We start from the raw sequence: 17,329 nt of genomic DNA on the forward strand, positions 1-17,329 counted from the left end.
GTGTCTCTGAGATTCTGTGATTCTGCAATTCTGTGACTCTATGACTCAGAGATTCTGTGACTCAGAGATTCTGTGATTCTGTGTCTCTGAGATTCAGTGACTCTGTGATTCTGCAATTCTGTGATTCTGCAGTTCTATGATTCTGCAATTCTGTGACTCTGTGATTCTGCAATTCTGTGATTCTGCAATTCTGTGATTCTGCAGTTCTATGATTCTGCAATTCTGTGACTCTGTGATTCTGCAATTCTGTGATTCAGTGACACTGTGACTCTGTGATTCTGTGATTAATTCTGTGATTAATTCTGTGATTAATTCTGTGATTCTGTGATTCATGCCCTGCTCTCCCTCCACAGGGGATCACCGGTTCATGATGAACAACTACGAGTGGAACCAGCCTGACAACCTGAAGAGATTCTCCATGTTCCTGTCTCCCAAAGGTAAGGATGGCATCCCACAGCTGGGCAGGCTCCCTTCCACCTCAGGAAAGCAACTTCACATGATCCAGCCCAAAATTTGCTATTTTCCATATCTCAGATCCATCCCTCTGCACATTTTCTCTCCAGTTACAGAGCTTTTGCCTCAAAGCAGGCAGAAAAGGTTCTCAATTTTATGGGGAAGAGCTGGAGTGGCTGAACTCTATCCAAGAGTGAACACGGGGCAGTTTTGAAATGAGTTTCCAGGATAAAATCAGTGTTTTTCTTCACCCAAAACTTATCTCTCTGTGCTATCAAGTGAAAGCTGCATTCAGATTTTACTTTCACTACCAAACATAATTTTTCCTAACAGTGAAAGGACAGAAGAAGTCAGGAACAACAGAAGTCAGAAGTCCTTAAAAAAAACCCCAAAACCAGGAGTTTGGATCTCCTCTGTGAGCTCTGACAAGAGCCCTGGTGATTATTTTATGTCCCTCTTGCAGTGTGGCCACTGCAGGGTGAATATTTGGAGTGAACCAATATTTCCAACACACCCAGCTCTAAAATCACAGCTGGCATTCCCAAACTGGCATCCAGAGCAAGGAGCTGAGAGTGCTGAAAGCCCAGGGAAGGCGAGGAACAAATGAACAGGGAGAGTGGCACCAAACAAGTGACCAAATTTCAGCCCTGCTGGATTTGCCAGGTGTTTCCAGCTGCTGCTCTGGGCAGGGACAGGGCCATGGCAGCAGGGACAGTCCCTGAGGGCACATTCCTGCCCTGTGCTGGTGTTTCCTGAGGAGAACCCAGACCCCAACACTGAGCCCTTTGTCTGCATTGCCAATTTGCCCTTCTGTGCCCTCAGCCCACGCCTGGCAGCTCCCTGAGGATGTTTGGAGCAGGGCTGGGATTCCCATTTCAGCTTGGCTCTTCCCAAGTTCAGGGGCAGAGTGGTGATTTTTTAGACTTGAGTTTGTTTTTCTGCTCTCTTTCCTCAGGGTTTGCAGGCCCTCTGCTGAGACCACAGGCTCAGCCCTGCACCCAAAACTTTCCAACCCTGAGGGAAATCTGAAAATCAATTCTAACCCAGCACAAGCTGAGCTTATCTCTACCCAAAATCTGGAGCTTTCAGGTGGAAACAGCCCCGAAGGCATTAAAGGGGCGTGACAGGGGGGAACACCAGGCAGTGTCATCCCCTGGGATGGGGACAGTGCCCAACCTGGTAAAAAGGAAGGGAAAAAAGAAGGGATCCAGCTGATCCAGGATTGCACCCAGAACCTGTGCTGGGTGGGGATTGAGCAGAGAAAGGGCTCAGAGAGGATCCAGGTGATCCAGGATTGCACTCAGAGCTGTGCTGGATGGGGATGGAGCAGAGAAAGGGCTCAGAAAGGATCCAGATGATGAAAGATTGCACCCAGAGGCCATCAGGGCCAGGGCTCAGGAGGATCCAGCTGATCCAGGATTGCCTGTGCTGGATGGAGATTTTGCAGAGCCAGGGCTCAGGGAGGATCCAGCTGCTGGAACCATTCTAGGAGAGAATTTAGGAGCAGGGTGAATCAGTAGGCAAAGCAGGAGACGTGACCCACTTGGCTTGCAGGCTGGCTGGCCAAGGATCACCCCATGAATAATGCGCCATCCTCATCCTCCCTGAACCCTCCTGAGCTCTCTGTGCCCTGTCCCTGTGGCAGCCAAGTCCAGCAGTGCAGCTGATTGCATCTCTGCTCAAGAACCCCAAAAAACAGGAGGGAAAAAATAACGAGGACCACCCTCTGCATTGTGTCACACCCTTGGAATCTCCAATATCTCATGGCAGCTCTGCTACACACCCTGTTCTCAGGCTGGGTCACTGCAGATTCTGCCCCAGGCCACAGTGGAAATTCTGTTTGCTGGATTGAGGAATGCTCTGTGCTAATTACAGCAGCCCAGACTGGGGAACTGCTTGGATTCCAGCTGAACCTTCTGGGTTTAAACCCTGCTTAAAATCAAGACTCCTGAATTTCATAATAAATGGCTTCAAGCTGAAAGAGAGGAGGTTTAGATGGGATATTAGGAAGAAATTCTTCCTGTGAGGGTGGTGAGGCCCTGGCACAGAGCAGATGTGGGTGCCCCTGGATCCCTGGAAGTGCCCAAGGCCAGGTTGGACAGGGCTTGGAGCAACCAGGTGTCCCTGTCCATGGCAGGGGCTGGAATGAGATGATTTTTAATCATCTCAACCCTTCCAACCCAAACCATTCTATGCTCCAGTATTTCCTTGCAGGGATGACAGGATGAGGCAGAGGGGCATAAAACACTTCAAACACTGCCCCAAAGACAGAGAGGAACAATCTGTCCAGCTGCTCCATCCTCAAACACCGCCCCAAAGACAGAGGGACAATCTGTCCAGCTGCTCCATGCTCCTTTCTGTCCTCTCCCACTGAGCTTTCTTCTCCTGGTGCGTCAAATAGTTTGGCCAAAACCAGGAGGAGGCTGGAAAAATCATTTTGGAATGAAGAGTAGAAGGGACTTGAGCACACAGAGAGAGAATTGTGCGTACAGAAACACATCTTAAACAGAATTGTGCACACAGAAACGCATCTTAAATAGAGAAGCAGCCCACAGGATGGCAGCAGAGCAGCTCCAAGGATCCCTCTTTTTGCTTTACTGGGTGTTCAAAGGGCTTTACTGCCTTCCCTACACACCAGTCTGTATCCTGGTGGGAGCCTGGAGCACACACCTGGCACAGGGCTGGGAAATGTTCCTGTCCTGGTGCACACACAGGGCTAGGAAATGTTCCTGTCCTGGGAAATGTTCCTGTCCTGGTGCACACACAGGGCTGGGAAATGCTCCTGTCCTGGGAAATGTTCCTGTCCTGGTGCACACACCTGGCACAGGGCTGGGAAATGTTTCTGTTCTGGGGAACACAGAGGGCAGGGAAATGTTCCTGTTCTTGTGCACACACAGGACAGGGAAATGTTCCTGTGCTGGGACACAAAGGGCTGGGAAATGTTCCTGTCCTGGTGCACACACAGGGCTGGGAAATGTTCCTGTCCTGGGACAGACACAGGGCTTGGAAATGTTCCTGTGCTGATGCCTGTGGAGCTCTGAACCCCAAGCTCTGCCTGCAGAGCTCTCATTTGAGTCCCCAAACCCAAACCTGCAGCTCTGTGGCACTGGCAGCTCTGATCACTGCAGAAGAGTTTTCCTCTCTCTGTTCCCCACTCCCCATCACCCATTGGTAAAACCCAGGCTCTCCTCTGCTGCCTGGGCCCAGATTTCTGCTCTGGGGCTGCTCCCAGCTCGGTGGGCACCTTTCCTAGAGCAGTGCCAGGCACAGCCTCGTCAGGAGCCCACTGCTGAACTGGATGCTCTTGTTTTTACAGCCAATTTCAACCCACGGTCATGGGAATTTTCCTCCTTCCAAGCGACCGAGGAAACACTTGGTACGGGTAATTCTGCCTGCAGCCTGAGAGGATCTAACCCCCCGTGCCACAGCTTTCTGCCTCACTAACCCACCCCTCCTGCTGCCCTCTCAGCTGCCCTGGCACCTAAAAACCCCAGAGCCAGCTCCTGCTGGGCTGTCACACCCTGCCCAGCCAGGGAAAGGCGCCCCTGGTTCTGCTTGGTCACAGAAAAATGAGGTGCAAAAACACAGGAGGCAGTTTGTAAAGATGCCCAGAACACTCAGAGCACCCCGAGGAGGTGGCGGCAGAAGCAGGAGGAGACTCCAAGTACTCCCAGCCGGTCTCAGAAGCACGAGGTGTTTCTTTCTGTCACACCTTTTATTAATAAAAGGTGTTAATACCTCTTAGGTATCCTTATTCTCTAGGGAGGATATTCCCAACTGGGCATTAAAACCCCCATTTTTTTTTCCCCTGAATTCCATGGTTATTCCTTCAGTGATGGGGGGGTATTAAAACCCCCATTTTTATCCTGAATTCCATGCTTATTCCTTCAGTGATGGGGGGATATTAAAACTCCCATTTTTTTTCCTGAATTCCATGGTTATTCCTTCAGTCGTGGGGGGATATTCCCAACTGGACATTAAAACCCCCATTTTTTCCTGAATTCCATGGTTATTCCTTCACCAATGTGGGGACATTAAAACCCCCATTTTCCCCTGAATTCCATGGTAATTCCTCCAGTGATGGGGGGATATTAAAACCCTATTTTTTCTTGAATTCCATGGTTATTGCTTCAATGATGGGTGGGATATTCCCAACGGGAATATCGTGTGTTCTCAAAGACACAGCTTGGCCCACGTTCATGCCTTTTCTTCCCAGATCCCCATCTTCCTTTCCCTTCCCATTTCCCTCCTTTGCTTCGTTCCTCCAAGGTCCTCCAAGGTCCTCCAAGGTCCATCCTTTGCCGCTCCCTGGAATCAGCCAGGGCCACCCAGCCTGGGGAGCTCTGGTGACTCAGAGCCACACCCGAGCCAGGGCTGGCTCGCTCTCATCTCCCTGCTCTCAGGAGGGCAGCAGGGGAAGCTTTGATGGTGTTTGGAGGAAACCTGCAGTGCTGGGAGGAAGGGCAGTGCTGGAGTCATCCCTCCTGCCTCAGGGAGCTGCTCTGCAGCCACACCTGCACTCTGGGGCTCTCAGGAGCAAGGCTGGGCCCTGCCTGGGGGCTGGCATCACCTCACACCCACACAGGGCTCACAGGGGTCCCAGGGTGAGGGAAGAGATGAGGATCTGACTCCATGTTTCAGAAGGCTTGATTTATTATTTTTTATATATATTATATTATAATATATATATTATAATATATATTATAAATATATATTTATATTTTATATTTATATATATACTTATATATTTTATATATATTTATATTTTATGTTTTAATATATTTTATATCTATTTATATAATTTTATATTTATATATATTTATATATACTTATTATATTATATTAAAACTATACTGAAAGAATAGAAGAAAGGATTTCATCAGAAGTCTGGCTAAGAATAGAAAAGGAATGAAATAGCTCTCGGACAGAGAGTCTGAGCCAGCTGACTGTGATTGGCCATTAATTAGGATCAACCCCATGAGACCAATCCCAGATGCACCTGTTGCATTCCACAGCAGCAGATAACCATTGTTTGCATTTTGTTCCTGAGGCCTTTCAGCTTCTCAGGAGGAAAAAATCCTAAGGAAAGGATTTTTCAGAGAATATCATGGCTGCACAGAGCTGCCTGTCCTCACTTGCCTCTGTTCCTGAGGGAGAAAAGGGACAAGAGGCACAAGGGACTCGTGGCAGTGTCACGGGGGTGTTTGGAACTGTCCCCCTGCAGCCCTGTGGAATAACAAAAACCTCTTTATCTTCCAGTAGGCAATGGCACTAAGCTGCCTTTTCAGTTCTCCTCGGTGGGACAGAATCCGCCCGGTGACTTCAGCAAACAGTCTGATGGGAGCCTCTTCACTAAGACCGGTACTAGGAACTGACTGTCCCCCTTCCTCCTGTCCCTTTGAGGTGCCAAACCCCCTAAAATGCCTTCCTGGTAATAAGAGGTATTAATACCTCTTGGGTGTCCTTATCCTCTAAGGAGGATATTCCCAACTGGACATTAAACCCCCATTTTTTTCCTGAATTCCATGGTTATTCCTTCAATGATGGGGGATAATAAAATCCCCATTTTTTTCCTGAATTCCATGGTTATTCCTTCAGTGATGGGGGATAATAAAATCCCCATTTTTGTCCTGAATTCCATGGTTATTCCTTCAGTGATGGGGGATATTCCCAACTGGGCACCTTTTGACACCTTTGAGGTGCCAAACCCCCTCATCTTGATCTGCCTTCCTGCCCCATTTGAGGTCCCAAATGCCCTAATCCTGCTCTGCATTCCTGCAGAAGTTCCACACCTTGGCCTCACTGCCCATCTCTGAGGCACCTGCACAGGTGAGACTCTGCTGAAGCAGGGCAGCAAGGAGTGTTAAAAACCATTCAAGATTTATATAAGGAACAGGTGGAGGGATTTTAAATTCTGTTTGTAATGGGCAGGGATAAATTTTAGATGATTCTTGAGGAAGACACCATTTGCCCCTCTGGTTTCTTGGCTGAAAAATAACACAAACAGCATAACCTTAAAAAAAAATTAAATGCAGGAGCTGCTTCACCAGAACCAAACCCTCATTCACTATGTCATCCCCCTGCTGTCACTTCCCACCAAGGGTGGGATCCAGGATTTTAAATTTTGTGTCTAATGGGCAGGGATAAATTTTAGATGATTCTTGAGGAAGACACCATTTGCCCCTCAGTTTCATGGCTGAAAAATAACACCAAAAAAAAAAAAAAAAAAGAAAGAAAAATATGCAGGGGCTGCCTCACCAGAACCAAACCCTCATTCACCATCTCATCACCCTGCTGTCACTTCCCACCAGAGGTGGGATCCAGGAGCTCCAGAACCTGCCAAGCAGAGTCAGGTGTGATTAACTGGGCATGCTGGGCCATGGTGACACTGGCTGTGACATTTCTGGGGGGCTGCAGGGGGGTCAGGGCATCTCAAGCTGCCAGAGGAGCTGCAGGAGGGCCAGGCTCAGCTCTGTGCTCTAATTAAACAGCCTGCAGCGCTCTCTGCAAGAGCCACAACGCTGACTCTGGGACTCGGCCTGAATTTAATTGGGCTGATTGCATTCCACCTCTCTGCATTCCTCAGACGTTTTAATTAGCCAGCCCTCCTCTCCTGCCCTTTCCTGCCTGATGGGGTGGTGGCAGAGGCATCTGTCTGACGGCTGTCTGTGTGTCCCACCCGGGGCATGGCTGCATTTCCACGTTGAGCAATGCAAAACTAATGAGGTGGCGCTTCCAGTCCTGCTGCTGCTCCTGGGGACACCACGGGGGTGGCAGTGGCAGGGGCTGCCACCAGTGTGACTCTGTTTTGTGTTGTCACAGCCTACCCTTCCATAGTGAGGCACCAGTCTGCGAAGGTGACGCCACAGACGTGGAAATCCTCCTCCAAGCAGTCTGTATTGGTAAGGAAAAGAAGAATTTTTATTCTTGGGGGAGCTTCAGGAATAAGGATGGGAGCATAGAAATAAAAGTTTCAGTCCCACTGCTCCTGTTTGGGATCATGGAAATAAAAGTTTCAACGCCACTACTCTTGTTCAGGATGCAGATTAACCCCCCCAGCGCTGATCAATGCTGCAAAAATGATGTTTTGAAAAGGTTTTGGTCTAAAATATGATGCAGAGATAGGGAGAGTGTAAATGCTGTAAAATTATACTGATAGCACTTTTCCCTGTCACCCACCCTGTCCTTTGGGAATGTGGAAATGAAAGTTTCAACCCCACTGCTCCTGTTCAGGATGCAGATTAACACCTCCCAGCTTTCACAGCTCTGATGAATGCTGCAAAAATGATGTTTTAAAAGGTTTTGGTCTAAAATATGATGGAGGAGATAGGGACAGTGTAAATGCTGTAGAATTGTACTGATAGCACTTTTCCCTGTCACCCACTCTGTGTCACTCTGTGACATCCACAGAGTGTCAGTGACCCCAGAAACAACCACAGCAAAATTGTCATGTCCTGCAGGATGCCAGATGAGGAGTCAGAAATCCCCACAGCATCTCTGAGCCCCTGGTTTCATGCTGACCATGATAAGGGGCACAGGGCAGTGACCTTTCAGGGCTCGTAGTCTCAAATACACAACCACTGCCTAAGGAGCAGCCAGTTAATCTGGTTTTATTCACACTGTGCTGCATTAAGGCCTTGCATGATCCGAATTAAGATTGTGGAGCTTTTGCCATCACAAATGAAACAATTTTTAAATTTATTTTTTTGTCATTCTGACGTTTGTGAGAGATGAATTAGTGTTTGGTGGAAGCGAGCAGAGATCATTCCCACACTGAGGGAAACCACAGCAGGTAGAAATTGGGGGCTGCAGCTGGATCTGCCCCATTCTCAAGGCTCCCCAGGAGGAGATTTCCTGTGGAAGGGATGTTCCTTGGAAATGCAGCCTGGAGCTTTTGAAGGGGCTGCAGCAAACCAGCAAAACTCTGCCATCCCTTCTGCCTTGGGTTTGATCTAAAACATCATCACCATGGTGTTCCCAGGGATTTTTCTTTAATCCCCGCTGAGAAAATCTGAGCAACTTCACCCACCATCCCTTCCCTGTGTCCCTTCCTCTCCTTTTTACACATTTATAATGACCGTTTCCTTTTTATAGCCAATATTCACCACACAGCCCTGAACCCAACAACTGAGCTGATAAATATAAGCATTTCAAAGCACCAAAATAGAAAATACATACTGCAGTATCTCTGCAGGAGCTTTTATGGTCTGTTGGGCCAATAATCTGGCTTTTAAACCAGCCTTTAAATGTGTATTTAAGTAATCTACACCCTAGAAGGCCTGTAAATATGAATTTTCACAAAGGATTTGCTGTTTAAGGAGGAAGGTCTTTTTCACACGCAGGGAGCTGTTTTAAATGCAGCCCCCCTCTTTCATATCTTAATTCTATTGGAAATTAGAGCCATAAAATGAAAGTAATCTCGACAAAAGGGAACATTGAGGAGGGAGATGGGCTGGGTTTGCTCTGCTGTTTCCTGCTGTTCAATGGGGCTGCACCAAAAGGGGCCTGTGGGGTTTTCCCACCTTCTGCACCTGAGAACAAACCCAAGGCAGACTGGGCTTAAAAACATCAATTTTTCCTGAATTCCATAGTTATTCCTTCAGTGATTGGGGGATATTTCCAAATGGACATTAAAACCCCCTTTTTTTCCTGAATTCCTTCAGTGGTGGGAGGATATTCACAGCCAGGAGATTGTCCAGCCAGGGATAATATTTATATATATATATATATATATATATATATATATATATCTATATATCTATATATATATCTATATATCTCTATTTATATGTATACTATTTATATATATTTATATATGTATATTATATATATTTTATATATACTATTTATATATTATAATGAATTAAAATTATAGTATAATGTAAATATATAACATAAAATGTTCCTATTTTAACTTAATTTTTTAAATATTTTATTATATAGTATTTTATTCATTAATACATATTTTTAAAGTCTTATAATTAAAAGTGTAGTGTTAAATTAGTAGAATTTAATTAATTAATTATATTTAATTTAAATTAATTTAAAAATTAAATTGATTTAAAATTTTTAAAATTAAATTATTAAAAGACAGATCATACTATATAAAAATAAAATAAATTAATAAAATTATTTATTATTAGACTATATAAAAATAAAATAAAATAAATAAACCGCATACAGATTTTTAAAATTAAATTATTAAAAGACAGATCATACTATATAAAAATAAAATTAATTAATAAAATTATTTATTATTAGACTATATAAAAATAAAATAAATAGCATCATGAAAAACAATTAAAAAATCCAATTCCTCGTGGTGCTGAGGCAGGAATTAGAGAGATGAGGGTGGATGGGAGGGGAAAAGGAGGGGTGAGACTGACTTTCCCCAAATTGTCCCTTGCAGTCCCATTATCGCCCCTTCTACGTCAACAAAGGCAACGGAGCCACCTCCAACGAGGCGCCCTGAGCTGCTGCGTGAGAGGAGAGCTCAGCTGAGGAATTGTCACAGATGTCCCCGCTCCTGCCGACCCTGCTGCTCCCCCGGGCAGGGCAGGCATGGCCCTGCCCTCAGCACACCAGGACTTCTCCCTCCTTGTGCCCTCCTTGTGCCCTCCTTGTGCCCTCCTTGTCCCCCCAGCTGCTCTGCCCCTCTGGGAATTGTGGATGCTTGGGTGGCACCCCCTGCTAGGCAGCTGTCCCCTTGTCTCCAGAGCTCTCAAACCCTGCTGGGTGCCCCAAAGCTCTTCCCAGGCTCCAGATTTCCTCTCCACCCTTGTGTCACATCCCCTGGTGGCATCAGGGTGCTCTATCAGCTCAGCTCTGCTCCTCATCTCGCAAAAAAACCCAGCAGGGTTTTCCTAGAGATGTGGGATGTGGCACCCCCTGCTAGGCAGCTGTCCCCTTGTCCCCAGAGCTGGACACTCCAAAGCTCTTCCCAAGCTCCAGCTTTTCCTTTCCATGGTGGGGTCACATCCCCTGGTGAGATGGAACCTCCATCAGCTCAGCCCTGCTCCTCACCTGCCCAAAAACCTCATCAGGATTTTCCCAAAGCTGGGAATTGTGGCACCTCATGTCCCCAGAGTTCCTCCATCAACTCAGCTCTGCTCCTCACCTCCCAAAAATACCCAGCAGGATTTTCCTAGAGATGTGGGATGTGGCACCCCCTGCTAGGCAGCTGTCCCCTTGTCCCCAGAGCTGTTAAACCCTGCTGGGTGCTCCAAAGCTCTTCCCAGGCTCCAGATTTCCTCTCCATGCTGGGGTCACATCCCCTGGTGGCATCTCATGTCCCCAAGGTCCTCCAAGCTCAGCTCTGCTCCTCACCTGCCCAAAAACCTCATCAGGACTTTTCCAGAGCTGGGAATTGTGGCACCACGGCCTGCTAGGCAGCTGTCCCCTTGTCCCCAAAGCTGGATGCCCCAAAGCTCTTCCCAAGCTCCAGATTTTTCTCTCCACCCTGGGGACACATCCCCTGGTGGCACCTCATGTCCCCAGGGTCCTCCATCAGCTCAGTTCTGCTCCTCACCTGCCCAAAAACTCCATCAGGATTTTTCTAGAGATGTGGAATGTGTCACTCCCTGCTAGGCAGCTGTCCCTTTGTCCCCTGACCTCTTAAACCCTGCCGGACACCCTAAAACCCTTCCCAAGCTCCAGATTTCTTCTCCACCCTTGTGTCACATCCCCTGATGGCATCAGAGTCCTCCAAGCTCAGCTCTGCTCCTCATCTCCCAAAAAACCCAGCAGGATTTTCCCAGAGCTGGGAATTGTGTCACCACCCCCTGCTAGGCAGCTGTCCCCTTGTCCCCGGAGCTGTCAAACCCTGCTGAGTGCCCCAAAGTTTTTCCCTCTCCACCCTGGGGACACCCAGTTCCTGCTTGTGTCGCATCCCCTGGTGGCATCATGTCCCCAAGGTCGTCCAGGCTCAGCCCTGCTATTGACCTGCCCAAAAACCCCAGCAGGATTTTCCCAGAGCTGGGAATTGTGGCACCTCATGTCCCCAGAGTTCCTCCATCAACTCAGCTCTGCTCCTCACCTCCCAAAATAAACTCCATCAGGATTTTTCCAGAGCTGGGGAATGTGTCACCCCCTGCTAGGCAGCTGTCCCCTTGTCCCCAGAGCTCCTAAGCCCTTCCAGATAACCCAAAGCTCTTCCCTCTCCACCCTGGGGACACATCTCCTGCTTGTGTCACATCCCCTGGTGGCATCTCATGTCCCCAGGGTCCCCAAGCTCAGCTCTGCTCCTCACCTGCCCCAAAACCCCACCAGGATTTTCCCAGAGCTGGGAATTGGTGCACCCCATGTCCCCAAGCTCAGTTTTGCTCCTCACCTCCCCAAAACCCCACCAGGATTTTCCTAGAGCTGCTGGAGGTTTCCCAGCCCGTTCAAGTGCCCCTCCAGCCACCTCTTGGAATTAAGAAATAAAAAGCAAATCCATCCTAGTGATACAAGATTGATTAGATGCCATAGGTGCTGGGTGCTTTTCTAGCTTGTGGTGGTTTTTCTTAATTCCCTTAAACCAAAATTGATTTATATGCTGTAGTTCATGTATTTTATATATATATTTTTCCCCTGCAGTGAGAATTACTGCTACAGCTTATTTTTGCTCAGGATAATATTTTTATATTTGCCCCCTGGACAGATGAATCACATCCAGGGCTGGAGAACCATTCCATGATCCCCCTGAGGGGATTTTCCCTCTCCATGGACAAGCTGAGGGGTTCAGTCCATGCAGTGCAGGGAGAGAAATGGAAATAAGAGCCCTCAAATGCTGAAAACCAAGGCCCAACAGCTCCTTTTCATGGTTTGCTCTATTCAAGCAGCTTTGGAATGGCTTCCCCCCCACTTTTTCCTGCTTGCAGCCCCTTGCTGAGGGAGGTCCCACCTCAAAACTCCTTCCTGGCTCATCCCTTTGCAAAGATACTCCTGGCTTTTAACCCAACACCTCACCCAAAGCTCCTGGGGCTGAATGTTGGTTGTCCAGAGCACTTAAAATGTCACTTTATGATGATTTTTAATTTTTTTTCCCCCCATAAAGAGCAGAGGGGGAAGGGGCAGGCGTGGTAATGCAGGATGTGACAAAAAGGATGTGAAAAAAGGGACGGAATTGCTGGGAGAAGCACTGAGGGCTTTGAGGATGCGTGTGAGAAGATAAAACCAGCCCCCTCCAGGTCTCACTGTTTTGCCATTGAGCAGGTCCAGTAAAACCTTGCACCACCTCCTTGTTATGCTCCAAAACATGGAAATATTTTTCCTTTTCCTCCTCAGCTTGGATGTTAAATCCCCCCATCCCTGTGTGGTGCCAGCTGGACCCTCCTGAGGCCACCCCTGTGCCCTCTTTGCTCCCCTTGCCCTCCCAGCCCAAACTCCCACAGGAATGGAGCTGCTCCCTGCTTGCCCCAGCCCTGGAGACACCAGAACCCCCCTGGAAACCCCATTTTCCCCCCGGGATGGGGCTCAGGGGGGTTCTGGAACCTTCCCTGTGCTTCTCAAGGGGTTCCAGCCAGGCTTTGGGGTGTGCAGGAACTGTTTGTGTCCAGTCTCGGTCAGCAAAGCCCCAGGGATTATGATGATGATGATGGTGGTGATGATGATGGTGATTCCTCCTCAGACAGGACAGGTGATGTAAACGAGGCCCCTCATGTGTGCACCACACTGCAGAAATAAAAAATAAAGGAGAAAGCTCCACGTCTGACCAAACCCAACGGGCTCTGCTCTGTCTTTGGTTTTTCTGTGCTCTCACTGAGGCTGAGCCTCTCCAAATTATCCTTGAGATCCTTGAATATCCAAATTATCCTTGGGCAGCAGGCTTGGAGAAGACATTTTCGCAGTTCTCTAAGGCTGTTTCGCTGCTTTTTTGGATATTTGAATTATCTGAATATTGGAATTTCCTTTGGAAATTCCTTTGGAATTTCTATTTTGAATATTGGAATTTCCTTTGGTCAGAGGAAATTGCCACATCCTTGAGACTCTCCTTGAGATTTAAAAGGCGATGTGCATTTCTAGTTTTGCTGCTTTTTGGATATTTAGGAAATTCCCACATTCTTTAGAGTCAAAAGCTGATGTACATTTCTAGTTTTGCTGCTTTTTGGATATTTAAGGTCAGAGGAAAGTCCCACACCCTTGAGGGTCAAAAGCTGATGTACATTTCCAGTACCACACCCCAAAATTACCCAGTTAGATCCAGCTCCCAAGCACTGGTGCCACAAAAGTCCTTCCCTACAAGGGCATTTCTGAAAAAACCCCTCAGCCTGTGCCGGAGTTGAACCTCCCCAGTTCCTTCTGGAGGGAAATGCTTGTTCGTGTATTTATTGGCCAAAATCAGATTATTTTGGCCCAGCCTGGACCTGGATCTTTCCATGAGGTTGGTTCTGGGACCCTCCACCCTCTTGGGCCCTTCTGGTTGTGCTCAGCTCAAAGCTCTTGGGACCATCAGAGCTTCTCCTTCCCCTCAAGGAGAGACAAAACCCCTGTGGGGTGCTGAAAATGAAGATTCAAGGCAAAACACAAGTAGGTGCAGCTCTGATAGCTGCTGAAAGGAGCAATTGTACATCCCTCTGTGTGGGCAAGGGTTTTCCACAGATTTCCAGAGGATCCCTGGCATATTTTTTACTCGCAGGCTTTAAATACCAGCTATTTTCCCCCACCACTCATGCTGAAGAGCCAGGGTGCCACCAATCCACCGGAGGAGCTGGCAAATCCTTTTTGTTTACCCCACAAGGGAGCCAGCAGAGGAGAGAGCTCAGCTCTTTGCCATCAATTCCACTCGCTGCCTGCGTTACTGTTATTACTGTGATTAAAAAGCAATCAAAGAGAAATCTCCTGCCCGTCCTGGAGCTGCTGCACAACGCCTCAGTTCCACCAGTGGAGCAGCAGAAGGGAGAATTTCCAGCACCCCCTGAGCTCCTGGGCTTGGTGACAGCTGGAAATGATGATGGAGCTCCTGGCCTGAGCAGGGAGCAGGGCTGGAATGGAGAAATGAATGTTTTTAGTGCAGGGGGTTGGGTTAAATGAGGGGTTTTTTGGTCTCTTCTCACCCAGATTATTCCATGATCCCCTAAGGTATAGGGGTGATGGGTTATGGGTTTCCCTGGCCCACCCAGTGGGAAAAGCTCTGAGGGCTTTGAGGATGTGTGTGAAAAGACAAAATCAGCCCCCTCCAGGTCTCACTCTTTTGTCATTGAGCAGGTCCAGTAAAGCCTTGCACCACCTCCTTTTTATTCTCCAAAACATGGAAATATGCTTTGGAGCATAAAATATGCAGGGGACACTGGGACACATGAAGGCGCCGTCAGAGCAGGGCTCAGTGACACCCACAGGGTGACTTGGGGTGGCACCAGCAGCTGTGACAGCCCTTTGGGGGCCTGGATCAGGGAATCACAGCATGGTTTGGGCTGGAATGACCTTAAAGGTCACCCTGAGGACAGAAGGTGGCTCTGAGGCTGCTCCTGGGGATGGAGGTGGCTCCAGGATGGATCTTGGGACAGGAGGTGGCTCCAGGATTGGTCCTGGGGCAGAAGGTGGCTCCATGGACAATTCCAGGATGGATCTTGGGACAGGAGGTGGCTCCAGGATTGGTCCTGGGGCAGAAGGTGGCTCTATGGACAATTCCAGGATGGATCTTGGGACAGGAGGTGGCTCCAGGATTGGTCCTGGGGCAGGAGGTGGCTCCATGGACAATTCCAGGATGGATCTTGGGACAGGAGGTGGCTCCAGGATTGGTCCTGGGGCAGGAGGTGGCTCCATGGACAATTCCAGGATGGATCTTGGGACAGGAGGTGGCTCCAGGATTGGTCCTGGAGTAGGAGGTGGCTCCATGCACAATTCCAGGGTGGATCCCAGGGGCAGGTGGCAGTTCTGGGGTCATTCCTGGGTCCAGTCCATTGGAGGAGGTGGCTCCAAGGACAGTCCCAGGATGGACCCTGGGGACAGCAGGTGGCTCAGGGATGGTCCATGGGTCAATCCTGGGGACAGGAGGGTCCTGGGGCTGACCCCAGAGTGGATCCTGGGGCTGGAGCCAGCTCAGCACCGTTGGGAGGGACAATCTTGGGGATGTGCTGGGTCCCTGGACAATGGCAGGAACAATCCCAGGGGTTGTGTTGGGTCCCTGGACAATGTCAGGGACAATCCCGGGGCCAGGAGGTGGCTCAGGTCCATGGGACAATCTCAGGACCGGAGGTGGCCCTGCCCCAGGTCGCTGCTGCCAGCAGGTGTCACCGCTCTCCTGCTCTGCGTGCCGAATTCCGGCTGCCCGCACCGCATCCATCGCTTTTTACCCCCAAACCAACAACCCCCGGCTCCATCCTCCTCCCTGATGGGGACAATGCCAAGGAAATTGTCACTACCCGGGCACAGGGCCTCTGCCCGGGGTAAATTCCCTGGAATATCCAGCTGAGGATCAAAGCAGCCGCTTCCAAAGCATTTCTCTCTCCTAATTCATTCAGCTCACTCAGCCACTTGACTTCAGTCACCAGAGCAACGCAGGGCACGCTTTTATCTCGGTACATATTAACTATAAAGTTTTAAAATGAACAATCCTTCAGAGGCATAAACAAGAATTACAAAATCTAATTGCCTGCAAACCTTTAAATTCTCGCCATATTTTATAATGCCATAAATTTGCCACTCTCTTGCACAAAGATAACACGGAGATAAAGTGTTTGAATTTGCTAATTAGCAAACATAAAACGCAGGGACGAGGCCTTAATGAAACTATTGGGATGTTCAATCAAAGGCTGTGATAGCTCCTGCATTTTCATTGCCAGGACTCACATCTTTGGGCTTTTAGCTCTTCAGCCTACAGACCTGGATAGAGCTTCCTACAGGTTAATATTTCCCTTAACCTGGAAAAAACCAGGCCAGCATTTAAGCCAGCTAAAGCACGCTTGGGTAGTTATGGTAATTAATTTGCACATTTTAGTGCTTTTAAACGAATAATCTTACACTCCTCGTATCTAGACCTGGAGCAGTAAAGCTTTGAAGGATGAATATTTTGTCCTTTCTGTTTGTTATTATCGGGTCTTCAGTGTTTTGTAAATAAGAGTTTTAATGCTGTTGTGACTGGGATTTTCAATGCCCGCCCCTTGAGAGGCCAGGCAGCATCAGGACACAGGTGCACCAAGAGGAGCAGTGCTGATCCTGAACCCCCTGCTCTGGGATGTGTTTTGGGGAGGATTTGCAGCAAATTCTGTCAAACTCTGCCACAGAGGGTTTAACCTGATAGGACCCAATCCCAGTCAGTCTTTCCATCAGAAATCCAGTGAAACAATCACTGACTAATTTATTATTTTATGATACTATATTATATTAAAGAATACTAAACTACATTATACTAAAGAATACAGAAAAGATACTTACAGAAGGTTAAAAAGATAGTAATGAAAACTCGTGACTCTTTCTAGAGTCCTGACACAGCTTGGCCCTGATTGGCCAAAGAGTCAAAACACAACAGAATCCAATGAAACAATCACCGGCTAATTTATTATTTTATGATACTATATTATATTAAAGAATACTAAACTATACTAAAGAAAACAGAAAGGATACTTGCAGAAGGCTAAAAAGATAATAATGAAAACTCGTGATTCTTTACAGAGTCCCAACACAGCTTGGCACTGATTGGCCAAAGAGTCAAAACAACTCACAGCAGAACCCAATGAAACAATCACCTGAGGGTAAACATTCTCCAAACACATTCCAAAGCAGCAAAACACAGGAGAATCAATCAGATAATTATTTCCTTATTTATTTTCTGAGGCTTCTCAGCTTCCCAGAAGAAAAGTCCTGGGCGAAGGGATTTTTCCAGAAGATGTGACTGCCACATGCAGAGTCACTCCCAGGGGTGTTTTTGTGGGATCCTTGGCCCCAAACCCCAGCA

At 47.9% G+C, this 17,329-nt stretch overlaps 1 protein-coding gene across 5 annotated transcripts in view; it reads left to right on the forward strand.

Annotated features, from left to right (window-relative positions):
- Window positions 1–13,142, forward strand: part of TRIM29 (tripartite motif containing 29) — a 28,724-nt gene extending 15,582 nt beyond the window's left edge. The window contains exons 5-9 of one of the 5 annotated variants that reach the window (XM_059488410.1): window positions 354–437; window positions 3,770–3,829; window positions 5,713–5,814; window positions 7,276–7,355; window positions 9,863–13,142. In XM_059488410.1, coding sequence (XP_059344393.1) covers window positions 354–437; window positions 3,770–3,829; window positions 5,713–5,814; window positions 7,276–7,355; window positions 9,863–9,925 — 389 coding nt within the window. In that variant the 3' untranslated portion in view covers window positions 9,926–13,142. The remainder of the gene's footprint in view (window positions 1–353; window positions 438–3,769; window positions 3,830–5,712; window positions 5,815–7,275; window positions 7,356–9,862) is intronic. The other 4 variants (XM_059488411.1, XM_059488414.1, XM_059488412.1 and 1 more) reach the window with 4 other exon arrangements.
- The last annotated feature ends 4,187 nt before the right edge of the window (window positions 13,143–17,329 follow it).

Source organism: Ammospiza nelsoni, chromosome 24 (genome assembly GCF_027579445.1).
Source record: "Ammospiza nelsoni isolate bAmmNel1 chromosome 24, bAmmNel1.pri, whole genome shotgun sequence".
Lineage (NCBI taxonomy): Eukaryota > Metazoa > Chordata > Aves > Passeriformes > Passerellidae > Ammospiza > Ammospiza nelsoni.